Raw genomic sequence first — 18,074 nt, 5'->3', positions numbered from 1 at the left:
TAAACTGTGTTTCATATGAAATTTAATTTCATAAAAAATTCTAGTAAAAGTGTAAAAAGTTAAGTGTAACAACAAAAGTCAGATAGAAAAAGTGCTCTAATGGCTCCAACAAATATACAAATATACATCAGTGACAGTACCTGTTAGTAGCTAATATTTAAAAAGTTGTATTATGATTATAACCTTATAATCTGTGCTGTAATTTTAAGGGGATCTGAGGATATTTTTACAGTAAAATGTGAAATAGTTGCTCTGTGATCACACATCGGTCATGCGTGATGTACCTGAGTTGTGTTTATAAATCCAGTCTGCACACATTCACCACATAGCTGTCAATCAAATCAGCAAACCGCATAAGCCGGCCTTATCAGTCTCAGCTTTAGTGAAAAAAAAAAACACTTTTAGCCAGAATGTTCATGTACTCTGAGATCACTGTATTAAGTAGAAATTTGGTGAAGGGAAAACTGAAATAAACAGTATTTATGATTTAAATATGGTAAAGCAAATATTCACTTTTTCATAGTTTAATTTATATTCACACTCGCTCATGTATTTACAGGAAATTTCCACATAACCCTTACTACTGTTCATGCTGATATTGCTGATGGTTCTGTCTCATTTTCACTCTCACTCTGTTAGAGCTTGATGCTACTGTAATTTAAATGAATTTACAAACACATCTGAGGTAAAAGTAGATATTTCTGTTGGATCTGTTGCATTCCCATTGTCAGTGTGGTAGCGCTTGATGCTAAGTGTAATTTTAGCCTCATGGAGTTGAATTTACACATCAGGTGAATGGTGATGTCCCTGACGATGATGATCTCATTTCCTCCATTACAGATTCTTTACAGCCTGTATAAAAGAATTCCTAGCTACATGCTAGCTAACTAAATCATTAGCCTGAGTCTTTAGCTAGCTTATCCATGAATTGTATTTCAGTCTTGATTTATATCCTTATTTTTCTCCCTGATTTACTTAACAGCACCCCAAACCTGTCAGAATATAACATTGTGATGGTTTTGCCTGAATTTCACTCACTCACAAATAAAAAAACAGTGTCTCTTCATTCAGTATTTTACATATGCAATGCTTAATATCCTCTACCAGAATGGATAAAGTTATTTGCTCTGTATAAATAATGTATGTACACAAGATATAGGTTCTCCGTGAGCAGCCTTGAACTGGCTCTCTGACATCACTTCCTGTTTACTTTCCCCAGTGCCACATTGAACACTAATGCAGAAACAATGCTGACTCGGGGGTGCCCTCTGATGGCTATACTCAAGCAATGCACAATAAACCTTTATTTAATAAATGCTAAACATTAATGCAAATACTAAATACTTATTAACTGCTTTCATCTATACAAACTGCATAGGACATAAAAATAATAAAACATTTAAAAAAGTCCCCAGTCCAAAAAATAATTACAAATACTTAGCACTCTGAGGGTGTGTACTAACAATACATCTCAATGATATTTTAATGGACAAGCATTTAACAAAAGTGTCTCATATTCTTGAGTGAAAATAAAACAAAGTTATTGGTCATGTGATATTTTAAATTGAAAGAAGCTATAGATATGAAAAGATAGATACATCATTAGGCTAGGTTACACATGTCCATGGTGCCACCTCATGGAGAGGGCAGCTTTCCAGCTTGAGCTCACTGAACAACGACACACTGCTGTACATCTGGCTGTAAAACATGATCAATTACTTTTTACAGGAGAAGCCTGGATAATATTTGTGCTTTCATTTCATGCAGGAGTTATGTTATGATGATGAGACTTTTAACTGTTTAGCTTTATCATATTTGTGTGAAGTTTGTGGACAGAGAACTGTTGAATCAGTTTGTTTCACGCTAACTAAAGTTTTCCTGAGGGCATGTTTGCGATATTAGCTTTAGCTTTAGCTACAGTTTCAGTTGTCAGATGACAAATCTGCAATACTCCCAAGCCCTGCCCACACTCTGTTACTGTTGCTATCTAAGGGAGCCGGATCAGGAAAGGTTTTAAGGAGACGGTAATTTCCTTACAAAAGTTCTTGTAGCATGGTAACTGTAACAAGATAAGAGCAGCATTTAACATTAGTCTTAGCTACACAGTGCATAACACTAGCTCTCTGTAGCCCTAGATGTTTGTTCTTAAATCCTGCGTTCTCCACTACTGAATATGATCTTTCCAATCAGCACTTTCTTTAGTCCAATCTGAATCAGCAATGAAAGACTGACTGAATGCAGCAGAGAGATTGCTGTGAGTGTTTGTGTGTGTGCGGGCCGCATTAGCCATATGTTTGTACTGTCTTCCTTACTTAAGTGTGTATACTAAGCATTTCGTAATAGTTTCTGGCAAAGCACGGCATTGGGGAAGTGGTTGCTATAGTTACAAAATCTCCCACAATCAACAGAACATAATGGACCACTGATTATTAAACAAGTTTAACTTTAACCTTTGCTACAACTATACAGCTGTACTACAATATTTGAGTTATGGAGAATATTAACAGTACCAAAAACAAGAAACGTAAACCAAACTGGACCGAGGACGAAAAATCTGTTCTTTTAGAAGAATACGCAAAAACGAAACACACCCTCCAAAGCCACTGTAACCCTTCAGTCCCCATTCAAGCTAAATTGATTTACAAGACTGGACATATTGTATTAAAAAAAAATCCGCCGAGTTTGGTGCTCACTGTCAGGCTCAAGTATCGCAGTGAGACGAAGAACTGACTAACAGTCAAACCGATATTCTCTCAATAATTGCGTATCATTTTGATCACTAAAAATGTGCCTCCGTACTTTGATATTTGAGTTCAGCAAATGCTTTACTGTTCTGATCCCTTAATTATTTTAGGGTGAAATGGTTACGAAGAATATTGTAGCAATGCATAACAGAACTTCAGCGAACACTTGAGCAATTAACGGGAAATACTTAATGACAGCCTTAAGGTTCCTTAAGTGGACTCTTTTTTTCTTGCAACCCATGTTTCACTAAGGGCATCCTTAACCTTATAACTTAGGGTTTTCTTAAATTAAGGCCTTTGCTGCAACCCGGCGCTGACCTTAAAGACTTAGGGAATCTTCCAGCTCCTGCTTGCTGCTGAACATACTAGCTAGAATGCTATAAGGCTAGCATACTGTTTTCTGAAAAGTGCTCAGAGTAGCATTTTTGTTTTAATCCCTGTAGCCTCTCCTCATTCGAGATAAACAGGAAGTTACTTTTTTCACAGGAGGGAGTGTGGGTTTGATTAAGTTTAAATGCTTGCCATCTCATGTAATATAAGAGGTATTTTATGATGAACAGTCGACTTTATTATGCAGGATGTTTAATGTATGTTTCAATACACTGATGTATTGAACTGAAAAAAATCTACTGTCTTTGCCTTTAAAAATGCATCCGTAGTCTCAGGTACACCTTTGCACAGTTTCACAAGGAAACTGGCAGTTTTTATAAGCGTCCTGGAGAATCTGACTTCTGCACACTTGCTTTTGTTTCTGCAGCTAATTACTCACTTTTTTTTTTTTTTTTTTTTACTGACATACAAATATTTTTCTGTAACATGATTATTTGAGGGAAAGTAATGTTTGCACATGTATAAAGTTTTTTTTTTTTTTTTACTGACTGAATAATGCAGAAATCCTGCAAAAGAGTGGCCTTAATGGGACGTTGTGTGGGTTTTTCCAGTCATTAATATCTTTCAGGCTTTGTATGCTGATAATTCAGACGTCTTTTTAGCCACATTTGGAGATTCAAATAAGAAACATGCCCTCAGAAAACACTGGCCTGTTAAACTGATGGAAGTTTGACTGAGGTAAAGGTGGATAGCAACTATTGCTAAGCACTTATTAGAGGACCCAGAAAATCCCTGGGCTAGGGATTGGTCAGTTGGAACACAGAATTGTTAATTATTCTATATGTAGCTTTACTGTGAGAGTCAGTGGACATTTTCCAGTCCTTACATGGAGCCCTGAGGAATGCTGTCACCAGCAGCCATGCTTCATTCCTGTTTTTAACACATCCCCTCGTACACTTCCCCTCGTACACTTCCACTTGGCTAATTCTCTTGGCCATCGCTGCAGACTTCAGGAACACAACATACTGCCATTTTTATAGAACAGTGGAAGAAGCTGAAGTTTAAACAGCAATAAAATTAATTCATTCATTCATCTTCAGTTAGCACTTTCTCCTGGTCAGGGGAAACCCAATCATCTAGTCAGAGCCATTCCTGGAACACTGACCCAAGGTGGCACAAATCGCCCCACACAGGAGGCTAGTCCATCACAGGGCATCATGCACACACACATTCACACACACACTCTCTCTCTCTCGCTCACACACACACACACACACACACACACACACACCCCTATGGGCAATTTAGCTTAGCCAATCTGGAGAACCTGGAGGAAACATCGGAAGGACGTGTGAAACGGGTGAAACTCGGCACAGACAGCATTCGAACCAAGACTTTAGAGCTGTGAAGCAGCAAATCTACCCAGTCTTCTAGAAATCACAACTTCCATTTGAATGTAACTTATATTTCCAGAGAAATAAAATTGTTTTAGACCCATGGCAGTTGTGTGTTTTTGCACTAAAGAAGTGTACCATTGTGAGACGCAGGGGAAGTCGACAAGGCCACGTTAAAAACAGTACAGAAACACAGCGATTGTATTTTAATTCTCAGAGTGCATTGTCGACAGACAGGTTTAAGGAACGGGAGCGCAGTGGCAGGAAGTTAGCATCCCCACTACTTCCTGTGCTCCCACAAGCACCTGCTTCTGCATCCTGGTCTTCCACAGCGACATCATCAGGAAGAGGCGGGGCTCCAGGATCACCAGGCTTGGGAAGGCTGGATGACGTCGTTAGGCTAGCAGCACCACTAACTGACATACAGTCCTGCCCCCTCTGCCGATTCCCAGCAAAAGAGAGATTCATAGAGCTGCTCATCACAGAAGAGGCGGGACTTCGTTCTCCATCAGGGTGGAGACAAACAGTCGAGCACTTATCGTAATCATAGAAGTCTGCCTTTGAGAGGTTGTTAGTGGCTCCCGACGTGTCCTTCATAGTTGAGCTAGACATGCCTGCTGCTGGAAACACACAAAAATAAACATAACTGCTATACCGCTATACTGATATAATAGTATAATAGTATAATAATAGTATAATAGTATAATAGTATAATAATAGTATAATAATTTTTTGAGGGTAAATGAGTTGCTGTGTATGTTAGCGCTACCTCTGAGTGCCTCGATCTTCTCATTCTTGCACCGCTGCACCTCGTCAGTGATCTTGGTGATAATAAAGTTGAGAGTTCGGCAGCGCTGAATTGACTCAATTAGCGTGTCCAGACCTCGCGGGTTCTCAGCGATAAAGTCGAGTAATTTACCGGCGCGTTTTCCGCGCGTGCTCCTGCAGCTGATCTCCTCCGTGTCCTCTCGTGTCAGGATCTTCTTCGAGCGCAAGTAATCATAGTGCCTCTCTGCAATCAGCTTCTCTACCAGGTATGGACGAAGAGTCTCCAGAGCCTGAGGGGAACAGAGAAACATGGCATCGTGGGAAAATTCTCACAAATGATATTACACGAGTGACTCCATGTTTTTCTGTAGATATTCTCATTCCTTAACCTAAAACAAAACACAGCAGTGTTTCATCTGCTTTCAAATCTGCTCTACACAGGCAGTATAATGTGTACAACAACAGTGACACTGCTTATGTAAAGTTACGTAAAATTAACCTTGTGTAATTTCACGTGTTACAGAGAATCTTCAAACCATGTTTGTGTTTTAATTTAAGAATTTTAGCTGAAGCTAGGGCTGGACAATAATGCCAAAAAAAAAAAAAAAATCTCAATTTTTGTTTCAACTTTATGAACGATTCTCAATCGCAATTTAAATTTTTTTCTTACATAATGTAATTGAAAAATTGCACAATTTGTTTATAAAGTTTATAAAGATTTATTTATTAGAATGGATTTTGGAAAACGTAGATACGGTAAAATAGTAACAGGTCCATCTACTTAACTAGCGCAAACAATGGTTCTTTTAAAGAAAGGATATCTAAATAAAGAATATTTAAAGAAAGGATATCTGAAGAAAGGATATCTAAAGAAAGGATATCTAAAGAAAAGATATCTAAAAAACATTGTCTGCACTATTTTCTATAGATAGCACTGTTACTATTTTAGTGAACTTAGTAAATCCTTCTTTCTCGACAGAGTAAATGGGGACAGTGTCTTTCGTGACATAAAATGCCACCGCAACTGAGAAGTCAACTCGGGGTATTCTTCTCAAATCTGAGTTCCTTCCCCATTTACGGAGTGACGTCCATGAGCATGGCTGCTCACAGCATCAGAAATAAACACAGTAAAACATCTTACCTTTAAATGAGTTACACTATATACAAGTATTAGCTTTTGATTACTCAACATTCAGACGTATTTGTTTGTTAAAACACTGACTACACAGTTCGAGGTTCGAGAAAGAAAATATACATCACTCATCCGGGTTAGCGGCCTAGCTTCTTGTTGCTAACAAAATATGAACATTCCTGGCCAAGGCGTGACTTTTAAATCTCTTCCCCCTCTCTCCTCCCTCTTTTATCTTCTGATGTATTTGTTGTATTGATTCAATTCAATTCAATTTTATTTGTATAGCACTTTTAACAATGGACATTGTCACAAAGCAGCTTTACAGAAATAAATGGATTCAAAAAATATATTGTAAATGTGTGAATTTATCCCTAATGAGTGAGCCAGAGGCGACGGTGGCAAGGAAAAACTCCCTGAGACAATATGAGGAAGGAACCTTGAGAGGAACCAGGCTCAAAAGGGAACCCATCCTCATCTGGGTGACATGGACAGTGCAATTATAAATCATTCCATTCTATTATTGTGTACTATATGGACAGATAGTGCAAATGTGCAACCAGTAAATTCATCAGTTTTCACAAGAAGTCCGGTTAATGGAGTCCTGAGTATGAAGCTGCTTGTGGCAACTGCAGCCCCAAAGCCACCACAGCAATCGCAGTCCCACGCCATTACAGTACAGTACAGCTCTCCATATGAGATCCCCAAGCCATCTCCACAGCCCCCAGGTGGCGCCATCTCCAGCAATCCCCCAGCAAACTACTGCACAGCTGTAGAGTACCTGAGCCTACCTCTAGGTTGGATTATTGTAATGCCTTACTGTCTGGATGTTCCAGTAGATGCATAAACAAGCTCCAGTTAGTCCAGAATGCAGCAGCGAGAGTCCTTACTAGAACCAGAAGATATGACCACATCACCCCTATCTTATCCACACTGCATTGGCTCCCAATCAAATTTCGTATTGATTATAAAATACTACTATTGACCTATAAAGCACTAAATGGTCTCGCGCCACAGTACCTGAGCGAACTTTTGGTCTTTTATGATCCGTCACGCCTACTCAGATCAAAAGATGCAGGCTATTTGTTGGTACCTCGAATAATGCGGGCTACAGCTGGGGGTAGAGCTTTCTCATACAAAGCCCCACAGTTATGGAACAGCCTTCCACTTAGTGTTCGGGGCTCAGACACAGTCTCAGTGATTAAGTCTAGGCTGAAAACATATTTGTTTAGTCAAGCCTTTTGTGAATAGTTTTCTTAGGTACAGGGGCAGGTCTGGAGGGTTTCACAGGCATAGAGTGTTGTGGTGAAATGGGATGTTTGGATGCTGTCGCCCCCCCACTCTCACACGTTCACTCAGGTTTGTCGACGGTGGAGTGGCTGGCTGCCTTATGTCCCAGGGTGCCCTCATGTCTGTGTTAGCTTCTGGCTCTCCCTTTCAGTTATGCTGTCATAGCTAGTCTTGCCGGAGTCCCTGCTTGCACTCTGCATGCAAAGTACATCGTGCTTAACCATTAGAGGACAAAAGCTCACCTAACAATCTCTTCCTTTCTCTCCATCTCTCTCTCTTCCTCACTCTCTGTCGAGCTACACATGCTACTTCTGAGATGCCAGTAATGCCAGTGATCCTGACCCCTTCTGCTCCTCCTCGCTGCCTGACCCATCCTGATGCCCTACTTCTGGTTGGAGTTCTCATCGGTTGAGTTCGCTCGCTGCTGCTGGGGGTGGCCCCATATGGACTGCCTGAAGAACTGTTTGGATTGCTGGGGATGGTGCCACCTGGGGGCTGTGGAGATGGCTTGGGGATCACATATGGGGAGCTGTACTGTAATGGCTTGGGACTGCGATTGCTGTAGTGGCTTTGGGGCTGCAGTTGCCACGAGCAGCTTCGTACTCAGGACTCCATCAGTGGACAGTGGATAGATTTTAACCAGCCGGACCTCTTGCAAATACTGTGATGAATTTATTGGTTGCACAATTGCACTATTTGTCCATATAGTACACAATAGAAGGGATTTATTTATAATTGCACTATCCGTTGCACCCAGATGAGGATGGGTTCCCTTTTGAGCCTGGTTCCTCTCAAGGTTTCTTCCTCATATCATCTCGGGGAGTTTTTCCTTGCCACCGTCGCCACTGGCTTGCTCATTAGGGATAAATTCACAGTGATAAATTTAAATATTTACAATATATTTTTGTGAATCCATTTATTTCTGTAAAGCTGCTTTGTGACAATGTCCATTGTTAAAAGCGCTATACAAATAAAATTGAATTGAATTGAACAAGCATTTCAATGTGCAACTGTCACTGACATTTGGTGCTCATGAGAGATAAACTTGAAACTTGATATAATTTTCTGTAAATATTACAATGAGCCCTTTGGTACACCAGGTGAAAGTTTACAGTGCAGGACTGCTGATGGTCTCCTGAATACACTTGCTGCTGTGATGTGGAGAAAACGTTAATGCGGGATGAGGTGATAGTGTCGTCCTGCAGACATTAAGAGAACTCTGTCAGGAAGATTCCAGGTGTCAGGGCTCCAGACAGCACTAACACTCTGTCTCTGTGCTTCCCTCAGCATCACACTCCCGAACTCGGCGTCATACGCACCCTGATACAGCACACACACCTTAAACACCTCCGATCATTTACTACACACCCTGTGCCTGTACCTCTCACTGCAGACCCCGCCCCTCGCTAACTGTGATTGGCTTGAAACCCTTCATGACGTCATGGCCAGTTCCAAAGCGGTGTTTTGATGCTGCAGGCTGACTCACCTGGAACTCGCGATTACCCTTTTCTTTCGCACGCGCTTATGACAAAGTGCGCGCTCCCGTGCGCGCACACGCGCCCACAAAACTACAAAGTAACTTACAAATTTACAAATTTACAAATTCCTTTAAAAAAAATCATATTAATTAGATTCTGATTAATTCTTCTCTAACTTTTCGCTTCGGGATTCTCACAGACTACAGACGAGTTTGCTCACACTTTCACTTTCAGACCAAACGCTCATTTAATGGCACATGTTTAATATAATAATTCTTATTTTTATTTCTGTCTATTTATAGCGGTTCAGTAATCTGACTATTAAACACACTGATGTGTGAAGTTTAGTCACTTACATTCTTTTTCACTTCGGCCATTTCGTCTTCCGTCAGGTGAGGAATCTCCATTCTGCTCAACCTGATCTAAACTATTAGACCTAGATTTAAATAGCAAATTGAAAACAATAATTAAAGCTCATTAAGTTGAGAATGAACTTCCTGAATGAAGCGCTTACGCGTACAGTTAAACTTCATTAAATACACACGAAGGCCAAACTTGAGAAACGCTGAAAAGTGAAGTTCTCTCCTCACTTCCTTATCGAGCGCAGTGACGTCACACACCGAGGCGCGTGAACAGAAGCGGGTGTGGAAGGCCATCAGGCTCAAAATGTGGTCGAAATCTCTGCAGTGGGACACTATGGAACACAGCCAAAGTTTGGGAAGTAGTCAGAGCCCTTCAGTTTTATAGAATTAATTTAAAATGGGTTAAATTTCCTTTTTTTTTGCTATTCAATTCAATTCAATTTTATTTGTATAGCGCTTTTAACAATGGACATTGTCACAAAGCAGCTTTACAGAAATAAATGGATTCACAAAAAATATATAGTAAATATTTGAATTTATCACTGTGAATTTATCCCTAATGAATGAGCCAGTGGCCACGGTGGTGAGGAAAAACTCCCTGAGATGATATGAGGAAGAAACCTTGAGAGGAACCAGGCTCAAAAGGGAACCCATCCTCATCTGGGTGCGATTATAAATAAATCCCTTCTATTATTGTGTACTACATGGACAAATAGTGCAATTGTGCAACCAATAAATTCATCACAGTTTTTGCAAGAAGTCCTGCTGGTTAGAATCTATCCACTGTCCACTGATGGAGTCCTGAGTACGAAGCTGCTCATGGCAACTGCAGCCCCAAAGCCACTACAGCAATCTCAGCCCCAAGCCATTACAGTACAGCTCCCCATATGTGATCCCCAAGCCATCTCCACAGCCCCCAGGTGGCACCATCCCCAGCAATCCAAACAGTTCTTCAGGCAGTCCATATGGGGCCCCAGCAGCAGCGAGCAACTCAACCGATGAGAACTCCAACCAGAAGTAGGGCATCAGGATGGGTCAGGCAGCGAGGAGGAGCAGAAGGGGTCAGGATCACTGGCATCACTGGCATCTCAGAAGTAGCATGTGTAGCTTGACAGAGAGTGAGGGAGAGAGAGAGATGGAGAGAAAGGAACAGATTGTTAGGTGAGCTTTTGTCCTCTAATGGTTAAGCACGATGTACTTTGCGTGCAGAGAGCAAGCAGGGACTCTGGCAAGACTAGCTATGACAGCATAACTAAAAGGGAGAGCCAGAAGCTAACACAGACATGAGGGCACCCTGGGACATAAGGCAGCCAGCCACTCCACCGTCGACAAACCTGAGTTTGTCCTGAACGTGTGAGGGGGGGGGGGCGACAGCATCCAAACATCCCAGTTCACCACAACACTCTATGCCTGTGAAACCCTCCAGACCTGCCCCTGTACCTAAGAAAACTATTCACAAAAGGCTTGACTAAACAAATATGTTTTCAGCCTCGACTTAAACACTGAGACTGTGTCTGAGCCCCGAACACTAAGTGGAAGGCTGTTCCATAACTGTGGGGCTTTGTAAGAGAAAGCTCTACCCCCTGCTGTAGCCCGCATTATTCGAGGTACCAACAAATAGCCTGCACCTTTTGATCTGAGTAGGCGTGGCGGATCATAAAAGACCAAAAGTTCGCTCAGGTACTGTGGTGTGAGACCATTTAGTGCTTTATAGGTCAATAGTAGTATTTTATAATCAATACGAAATTTGATTGGGAGCCAATGCAGTGTGGATAAGATAGGGGTGATGTGCTCATATCTTATGGTTCTAGTAAGGACTCTCGCTGCTGCATTCCGGACTAACTGGAGCTTGTTTATGCATCTACTGGAGCATCCAGACAGTAAGGCATTACAATAATCCAACCTAGAGGTAACAAAAGCATGAACTAGTTTTTCTGCATCGTGTAGTGACAATATATTTCTTATTTTAGCAATATTTCTGAGATGAAAGAAAGCAATCCTAGTTATATTATCTACATGAGCTTCAAAAGAAAGACTAGAGTCGATAATCACACCAAGGTCTTTTACTGCTGCACATGATGAAACAGAAAGGCCATCCAGAGTTATTATGTAATCAGAAAGCTTACTTCTAGCTGCATGTGGTCCTAGTACAAGTACTTCTGTCTTGTCAGAATTAAGTAAGAGAAAGTTAATAAGCATCCAGTTTCTAATGTCTTTTACACATTCCTCAACTTTATTATGCTGGTGTCTGTCATCTGGCTTTGCTGAAACATACAACTGTGTGTCATCAGTGTAACAGTGGAAGCTAATATCATGCTTATTGATAATTTTACCCAGAGGTAGCATATATAGAGAAAAGAGCAGTGGGCCTAAAACAGAGCCTTGCAGTACACCAAACTTTACCTTAGCATGAGAAGAGAAGTCACCATTTACATCTACAAACTGATAACAATCAGTCAAATAAGACCTGAGCCAGGAAAGGGCTGTTCCCTTAATGCCTACTACATTTTCTAGTCTATCGAGGAGAATAGCATGATCAGTGGTATCAAAAGCTGCACTAAGGTCAAGCAGCACAAGCAAGGGGACACAACTCTGATCAGAGGCCAGTAGTAAGTCATTTACCACTTTAACCAGTGCTGTCTCTGTGCTATGATGAGGCCTAAATCCTGACTGATACATTTCATGAATGTTATTCCTATGTAAGTATGAGCATAGCTGCTGTGCTACAACCTTTTCTAGGACCTTGGAAATAAAGGGGAGGTTTGATATTGGTCTATAGTTAGACAGCTGACAGGGGTCAAGGTCAGGTTTTTTAATAAAGGGCTTGATAACTGCTAATTTTACAGATTTAGGTACATAGCCAATGCTAAGGGAAGAACTGATTATCTTTAAAAGAGGTTTGATTGTTTCAGGAATTATCTGTTTTAGGAAACAAGTAGGTAAAGGATCTAGCATACAGGTTGATGAGTTTGATGATGAAATTAGTGAAATTTGTTCAGTCTCTTCAAGGGGAGTAAAACGTTGTAGTTGTTGATCTGATATTATTATATTATCATCTACAGGGTTAGTTATAGAACTGTCCGGTTTAAAATTAATAGTCTGAATTTCTAGCCTGATATTTTCAATTTTACCATTGAAAAAATTCATGAAGTCATCGCTGCTCTATAATGATTGTGTGCGTGTTTCTATTGTGGTCTTATTCCTAGTTAATTTTGCTTCAGTATTAAATAGGAATCTAGGATTATTTCTGTTATCTTCAATTAGGGTGGAGAGATACACTGATCTAGCAGCACTAAGAGCTTTCTTATAGCTCAAAAGGCTCTCCTTCCATGCTATTTGAAATACTACTGATTTAGTTTGACGTCATTTATGTTCTAGTTTTCGAGTGGTCTGTTTTAAAGTTCGTGTGTGATAGCTATACCAGGGTGCTAGCTTTTTCTCCCTAATTATTTTTCTTTTAAGTGGAGCTACCTTATCTAGCGAGTTGCATCTAGCGAGCATTCAGTTGCCTGGTCAAGTTCTTTGGGATCAGATGGTGATCTAATCATGGTTGATAAATCTGGGAGATTACTGATAAAACTCTGTGCAGTTGTTGACGTGAACGTACGTTTGACGCGGTGACAAGGTGCATATACTATGATTAATACACATTTTAAATGAGATGAGGTAATGATCTGAGATAGCTTCAGACTGTGGACATGAGACTATATTTTCTATATTTAATCCGAATGTTAGTATTAAATCCTTCATATATCTCCGATCTCCTTCTGTTCCACTGTAATGCCTCCAGGGAACTTCGATCAACTAATAGTCTTCAGTTGACTGTTCCAAGGTCACGCTTGAAATCAAAAGGAGATCGTGCCTTTTCAGTGGCCGCTCCACAGCTCTGGAATAATTTGCCCCCCTATATAAGAACTGCACCAACATGTGCTGATTTTAAGTCTCTTCTTAAAACTTATTTATTTACTGTTGCATATGGTCATAAGTAAGTGCAGTGGCATAACTGTAGTGTACTATCTGTTGCTGTGTTCTATGTTTACTTTTGTATTTTTGGTATATACTTGAATTTTGTACAGCACTTTGGCCAACAGCTGTTGTTTTTAAATGTGCTTTATAAATAAATATGACTGACTGACTGACTAAATCAAGAGTGTGACCACCACTATGGGTGGGTCCTATTACATTCTGATTAACCCCTACAGAATCTAGAATGGACACAACTGCTGTTCTCAGAGGGTCTTCTGGATTATCACAATGAATATTAAAGTCTCCAACAATTAATGCTTTGTCTAAAGAAACAACCAGGTTAGAGATGAAATCCACAAATTCGCATAGGAATTCCGAATATGGCCCTGGGGGTCTGTAAATAATAATTAGTGGAATCACCTGGGTAGACCTATTTTTAGTGGCTACGTATGTTATGTTAGAATAAAGAACTTAAAATGCATTGAATTTATGACTAGGTTTTTGTGTGACGCCTAGATTATCATTATAAATGACTGCAACGCCTCCTCCTCTGCCAGTTAGACGGGGCTGATGTATGTAACTGTACCCGGGAGGACTAGCTTCATTTAATGCTACAAACTTGTTTGGTTTAATCCACGTTTCTGTTAAACACAGTACATCAAACTCCTGATCAGTAATAGTTTCATTAATAATAAGCGCTTTAGACGTAAGAGATCTAATATTCAACAGTCCTAGCTTCAGATCAATGGTGCTCAGTGCAGCTAGCAGACGGTCGGTTTAGCCTGCTTGTCTGCTCCCTGGCCTTGGCCCTGGATTGTCAGCGATTAACTAGGCCTGTTCTTAGACTATGTGCTATGCTGCAAGAACTGAGAGCAGCACCTTCCCGAGTGGGATGGACACCGTCCCGCCCTAACAGGCCAACCTTGCCCTCAAAGTTAGTCCAATTATCTATAAAGCCCACATTGTTTTCGGAGCACCACCTGGACATCCAGCAGTTCAGCGACCATAACCTGCTGTAAGCTACGTCGCCACGCCACATTGGGATGGGCGCAGAACATACTACAGCATCGGACATTGCCTTCACTAATTTACACACCTCTACCATGTTACTCTTAGTAACCTCAGACTGACGAAGGCGTATATCATTAGCTCCTACATGAATAACTATCTTTGAGAACCTGTGCTTGCCTAAGACCCTAAGATTACCTGCTATGTCAGGTGCCCTGGCTCCCGGTATACACCTAACTAAAGCTGCTGGTGCCCCTAAAGGCCTAGCTAATTTCACGTGCCACAAGATAGAGTCACCTATAACCAGAGCTCCTTCAGGTTTCTCAGCGGGTGCTTCACTGAGGAGAGCAAACCTGTTGGACATGTGAAGCGGAGAGGAGTGGTGCTCCCGTGGGCAAGCCTTAGCGTTAGCTTTGGCTTTGCGATTATGCCCCCGAGTCGTCACCCATTCGCCCCGCTGTGAGGGCTCTAATGCTGGAGTTGGGGGATTACTAACTCCGCCTAAGGCATCCAGACTTTCCCCTACAGAAACTACACTGCCCTCACTCTCACTAACCCTCTCTAGAGTCTGGATGCGCACCTCTAATGCTGCAATCTTCTCCGTCACAGAGCTAACTAACATGCATTTATCACAAATAAAGCTATTGCTAACGACGGACGAAGAGTGACTAAACATCCTGCCCTCAACACACTGAACAAGCTGAATGTTAGACATGTTGTTTAACGCACCTTAGTCGAAGATTTGTTGATATTGCAGACGGCGTGGATCTGGTGTGGATGGCCTCCGCTCGCTGTCTTGACAAAATACAAAAGCGCACTTCGAGAGAAGGAAAAATGAAAATACGGTAGAAGAGAACGTGAAAAATACAACAGATGAAAATGATAGTGCAAAATTATTGATTTAAAAAAAGAAAGAAACAGTATAGTTAAGACGCTGACGCAGGCAAGAAACTCCCGGCAAAACAATTCGAAAACATTTTTCTACACACAATAATGAATAACTACAAAACAAAAAATTTTTTCTTTTTTATGAATATGTGGAAGTAAAATAATGACATCTTTGAAACAAAAAGGCATGCTGAATTGCAGTAATCAGAAAAAAAATGTATTGTAAATTAAAAATGAACAGTTCTTGTGTTTTAATGCATTGTATTTTCGGGGCTTGCATTTTTGGAGGCTGCAATTCAACATGGTTGTATTATTTAAGCTGCGAATATTTCAATTGGTTGAAACTGCTTGAATATCTACACATACATTATGATAAAGATCTGATTAAATAATTTTGTGGTTTGTCACATCATCTCACGTCAACAGACAAAGAGGCCAACCTCAGGGGCCATCATCTATTACACAGAAATGACCAGGTCAGCCCAAAACTTTATATTGCATTCATAATATACACATGCTTATGTATTGTAGATCTGTTTTGGTACTTACAACTTTTTTTCTCAACAGGTCTTTTCCTGAATTGTTCTCTAATCGCAGAGGCAAATGATGCTTTACTGGAACATGTCCTGTTCCCAGTAAACAAAAACCATTTCAGGTCAAGCTCCACCTGCTGCAGACCCAACGTGAGCGGTCCCCTAGTGGTCCAGATCAACTGCTCCATGCACAGGCAGGATTAGGAGGCAGAACTGCCACTCAGGATGACAACATGACTCATCAGGCGGTACAGCACATCACATAATCTGCCGTTACACTCCTTGTCAAAATCTTTGTGAATGGTCATATAGAGCAGCAATAGCAGTTGGATTAATTAATCCAGTTATCTTTAACAGTTATGTGATATCACAGAGTTACTGGTGGCTGGGTCCTTTATAAAGCATCAGGTAATATTAGCTGACTTAAGTAACTTGTTGATCTAGTAGTTTAAATATATATTTTTTGTTCTTATTCATGTATATATATATATATATATATATATATATATATATATATATATATATATATATACACACACACACACAATGTATATACATACACAGGCTCCTTCTTCCCCACTGCAGTCAGCCTGCTGAACAGTGCCCCAATTCCCCTCAGGTGACCCCCCCCTCCTCCACCCAACCTACTGACAGTCACTCTCCCCTCTGAAGCTGCAATACTTTTTCTATCTCCTGTGTACACTCACTTTTTCTGTACATTACTATTTATATTTCTGATTTAATATATTCTATCTTCTGCTGTTTACATATTTCATATTTATATTTATATATAGCATTCTCATCTTGCAAAATGGTCTCATGCACTTTAATATTGTTTTACCCTTGTTATTGCGTTGCATTTTTGTATTTTTGAATTCTTCATTTCATCTCCCCCTTGACTTTATATCTTTGATTCTGTGTTTGCACCTGACATCAAGACAAATTCCTAGTACTGTAGAGAGTCCTTTACTGGGCCTGGCAATAAATTGTTTCTGATTCTGATTCTAGGGTTAGGGTTTAGCATATTTCTGCTCACCTACCCATCCTTTGTACCATCATCTGATGAATCTAAGGCTGGGCAGGTGTGAGGAAAAGGATAAGTCAAAGCTGGAATTTAGACAGGGTTAGGGTTAGGTATACACAAAGCTATTTTGTCTTTAGCATTTATCTGGAGTATAAGTGGTAGGTGTTAGGATTATGTGTTACGTTTAGGGCTGAGATTCAAGGTTTAGGGTCAAGTGGCTTAAGGTGGGGGTTAGGGTCAGGTGCCAGGATTAGGGCCAAGATTTTAGGGCTAGGGTTAAGATTTATATCTCAAGGTTAAGGTTAGGGTTAGGTGTCAGGATTGTCTGTAGCATTTAGCCAGAGTGTAAGTGGTAGGTGTTTGATTTTCAGTATGATTAATTTTAGGTGCATCTGACTAATTAAGAAATTTTAGGACACCTCATCAGCAGTGTACCTCAGAGTCATCAGGTGTTCCGTCCTTTAAACACTGTACACCCTCGTCTGAGGCGGCCAGCCGCAGGTGGATCAGTCCTCGGCTTGTGTCCCATGCCCAATTGGATAATGTTTACATATTTATTCTTATTGTAATTAATTAATTAATTAATATATTTACAATTTTGTTAATTATTTGTGTATCTAGCATGTTTATTCAGTTTTGGATGTGCTTTTGAATTTTAATAAAACTTCACGTATAATGTAACAAGACTATCAGTCCTGCCTTGTAGGGGAAACTACTTTGTGTCCTTGGAAGACCTAAAAGTGAAAGGATCTTAGTCCCCACTCCGGTACTTTTAGTCTCAGTATGCACTATGGGTGTATATGGTTTAGATTACACTATTTTAACTATAAGAATAGGAAAAGTAGGCTTCAGGTAAGTAAGTGTCAGTACGGTGGCTCCCTGAAGTGTGTTTATGTGAGGTAAAATAAATCATTCACATTCCCTCCCTCCTAAACCTAATAGTGTAAGTGAGACGACCCTACTCCAAGGTAAGTTGCACAAATAACTATAGACTGTGTGGCCTGTTAACAATTAGTAGTTTATTCTTTTTCTCTTTTTTAGAAAACTGGACTTTTCCTTGGAAGAACTGGTACTGGTTAAATGAAAGAATGAAATAAAACAATTAATTGATGACAAGTCCTCTGAAGTCTTCTTTTAGCTTTGGAGGAACCGTTCAACAT

At 40.4% G+C, this 18,074-nt stretch overlaps 1 protein-coding gene across 2 annotated transcripts; it reads right to left on the bottom strand.

The window, feature by feature from the left end:
* Window positions 1–916: 916 nt before the first annotated feature.
* bcl10 (BCL10 immune signaling adaptor) lies at window positions 917–9,759 on the bottom strand. Of its 2 annotated transcripts, none has more exons than XM_026912109.3 (3): window positions 9,490–9,759; window positions 5,238–5,526; window positions 917–5,085 (listed from the first exon to the last, which is right to left on the bottom strand). In XM_026912109.3, exons 1-3 carry the CDS (start codon window positions 9,538–9,540, stop codon window positions 4,682–4,684), a joined length of 744 nt encoding a protein of 247 aa, XP_026767910.2. In that variant the 5' UTR covers window positions 9,541–9,759; the 3' UTR covers window positions 917–4,681. The 2 variants fall into 2 exon arrangements, with proteins under 2 accessions (XP_026767910.2, XP_026767909.2); XM_026912108.3 differs by having other exon boundaries at window positions 917–5,088; window positions 9,490–9,757.
* Window positions 9,760–18,074: the final 8,315 nt, after the last annotated feature.

Source organism: Pangasianodon hypophthalmus, chromosome 4 (genome assembly GCF_027358585.1).
Source record: "Pangasianodon hypophthalmus isolate fPanHyp1 chromosome 4, fPanHyp1.pri, whole genome shotgun sequence".
Taxonomy (NCBI): domain Eukaryota; kingdom Metazoa; phylum Chordata; class Actinopteri; order Siluriformes; family Pangasiidae; genus Pangasianodon; species Pangasianodon hypophthalmus.
This window is presented reverse-complemented; position numbering and strand designations above follow the sequence as displayed.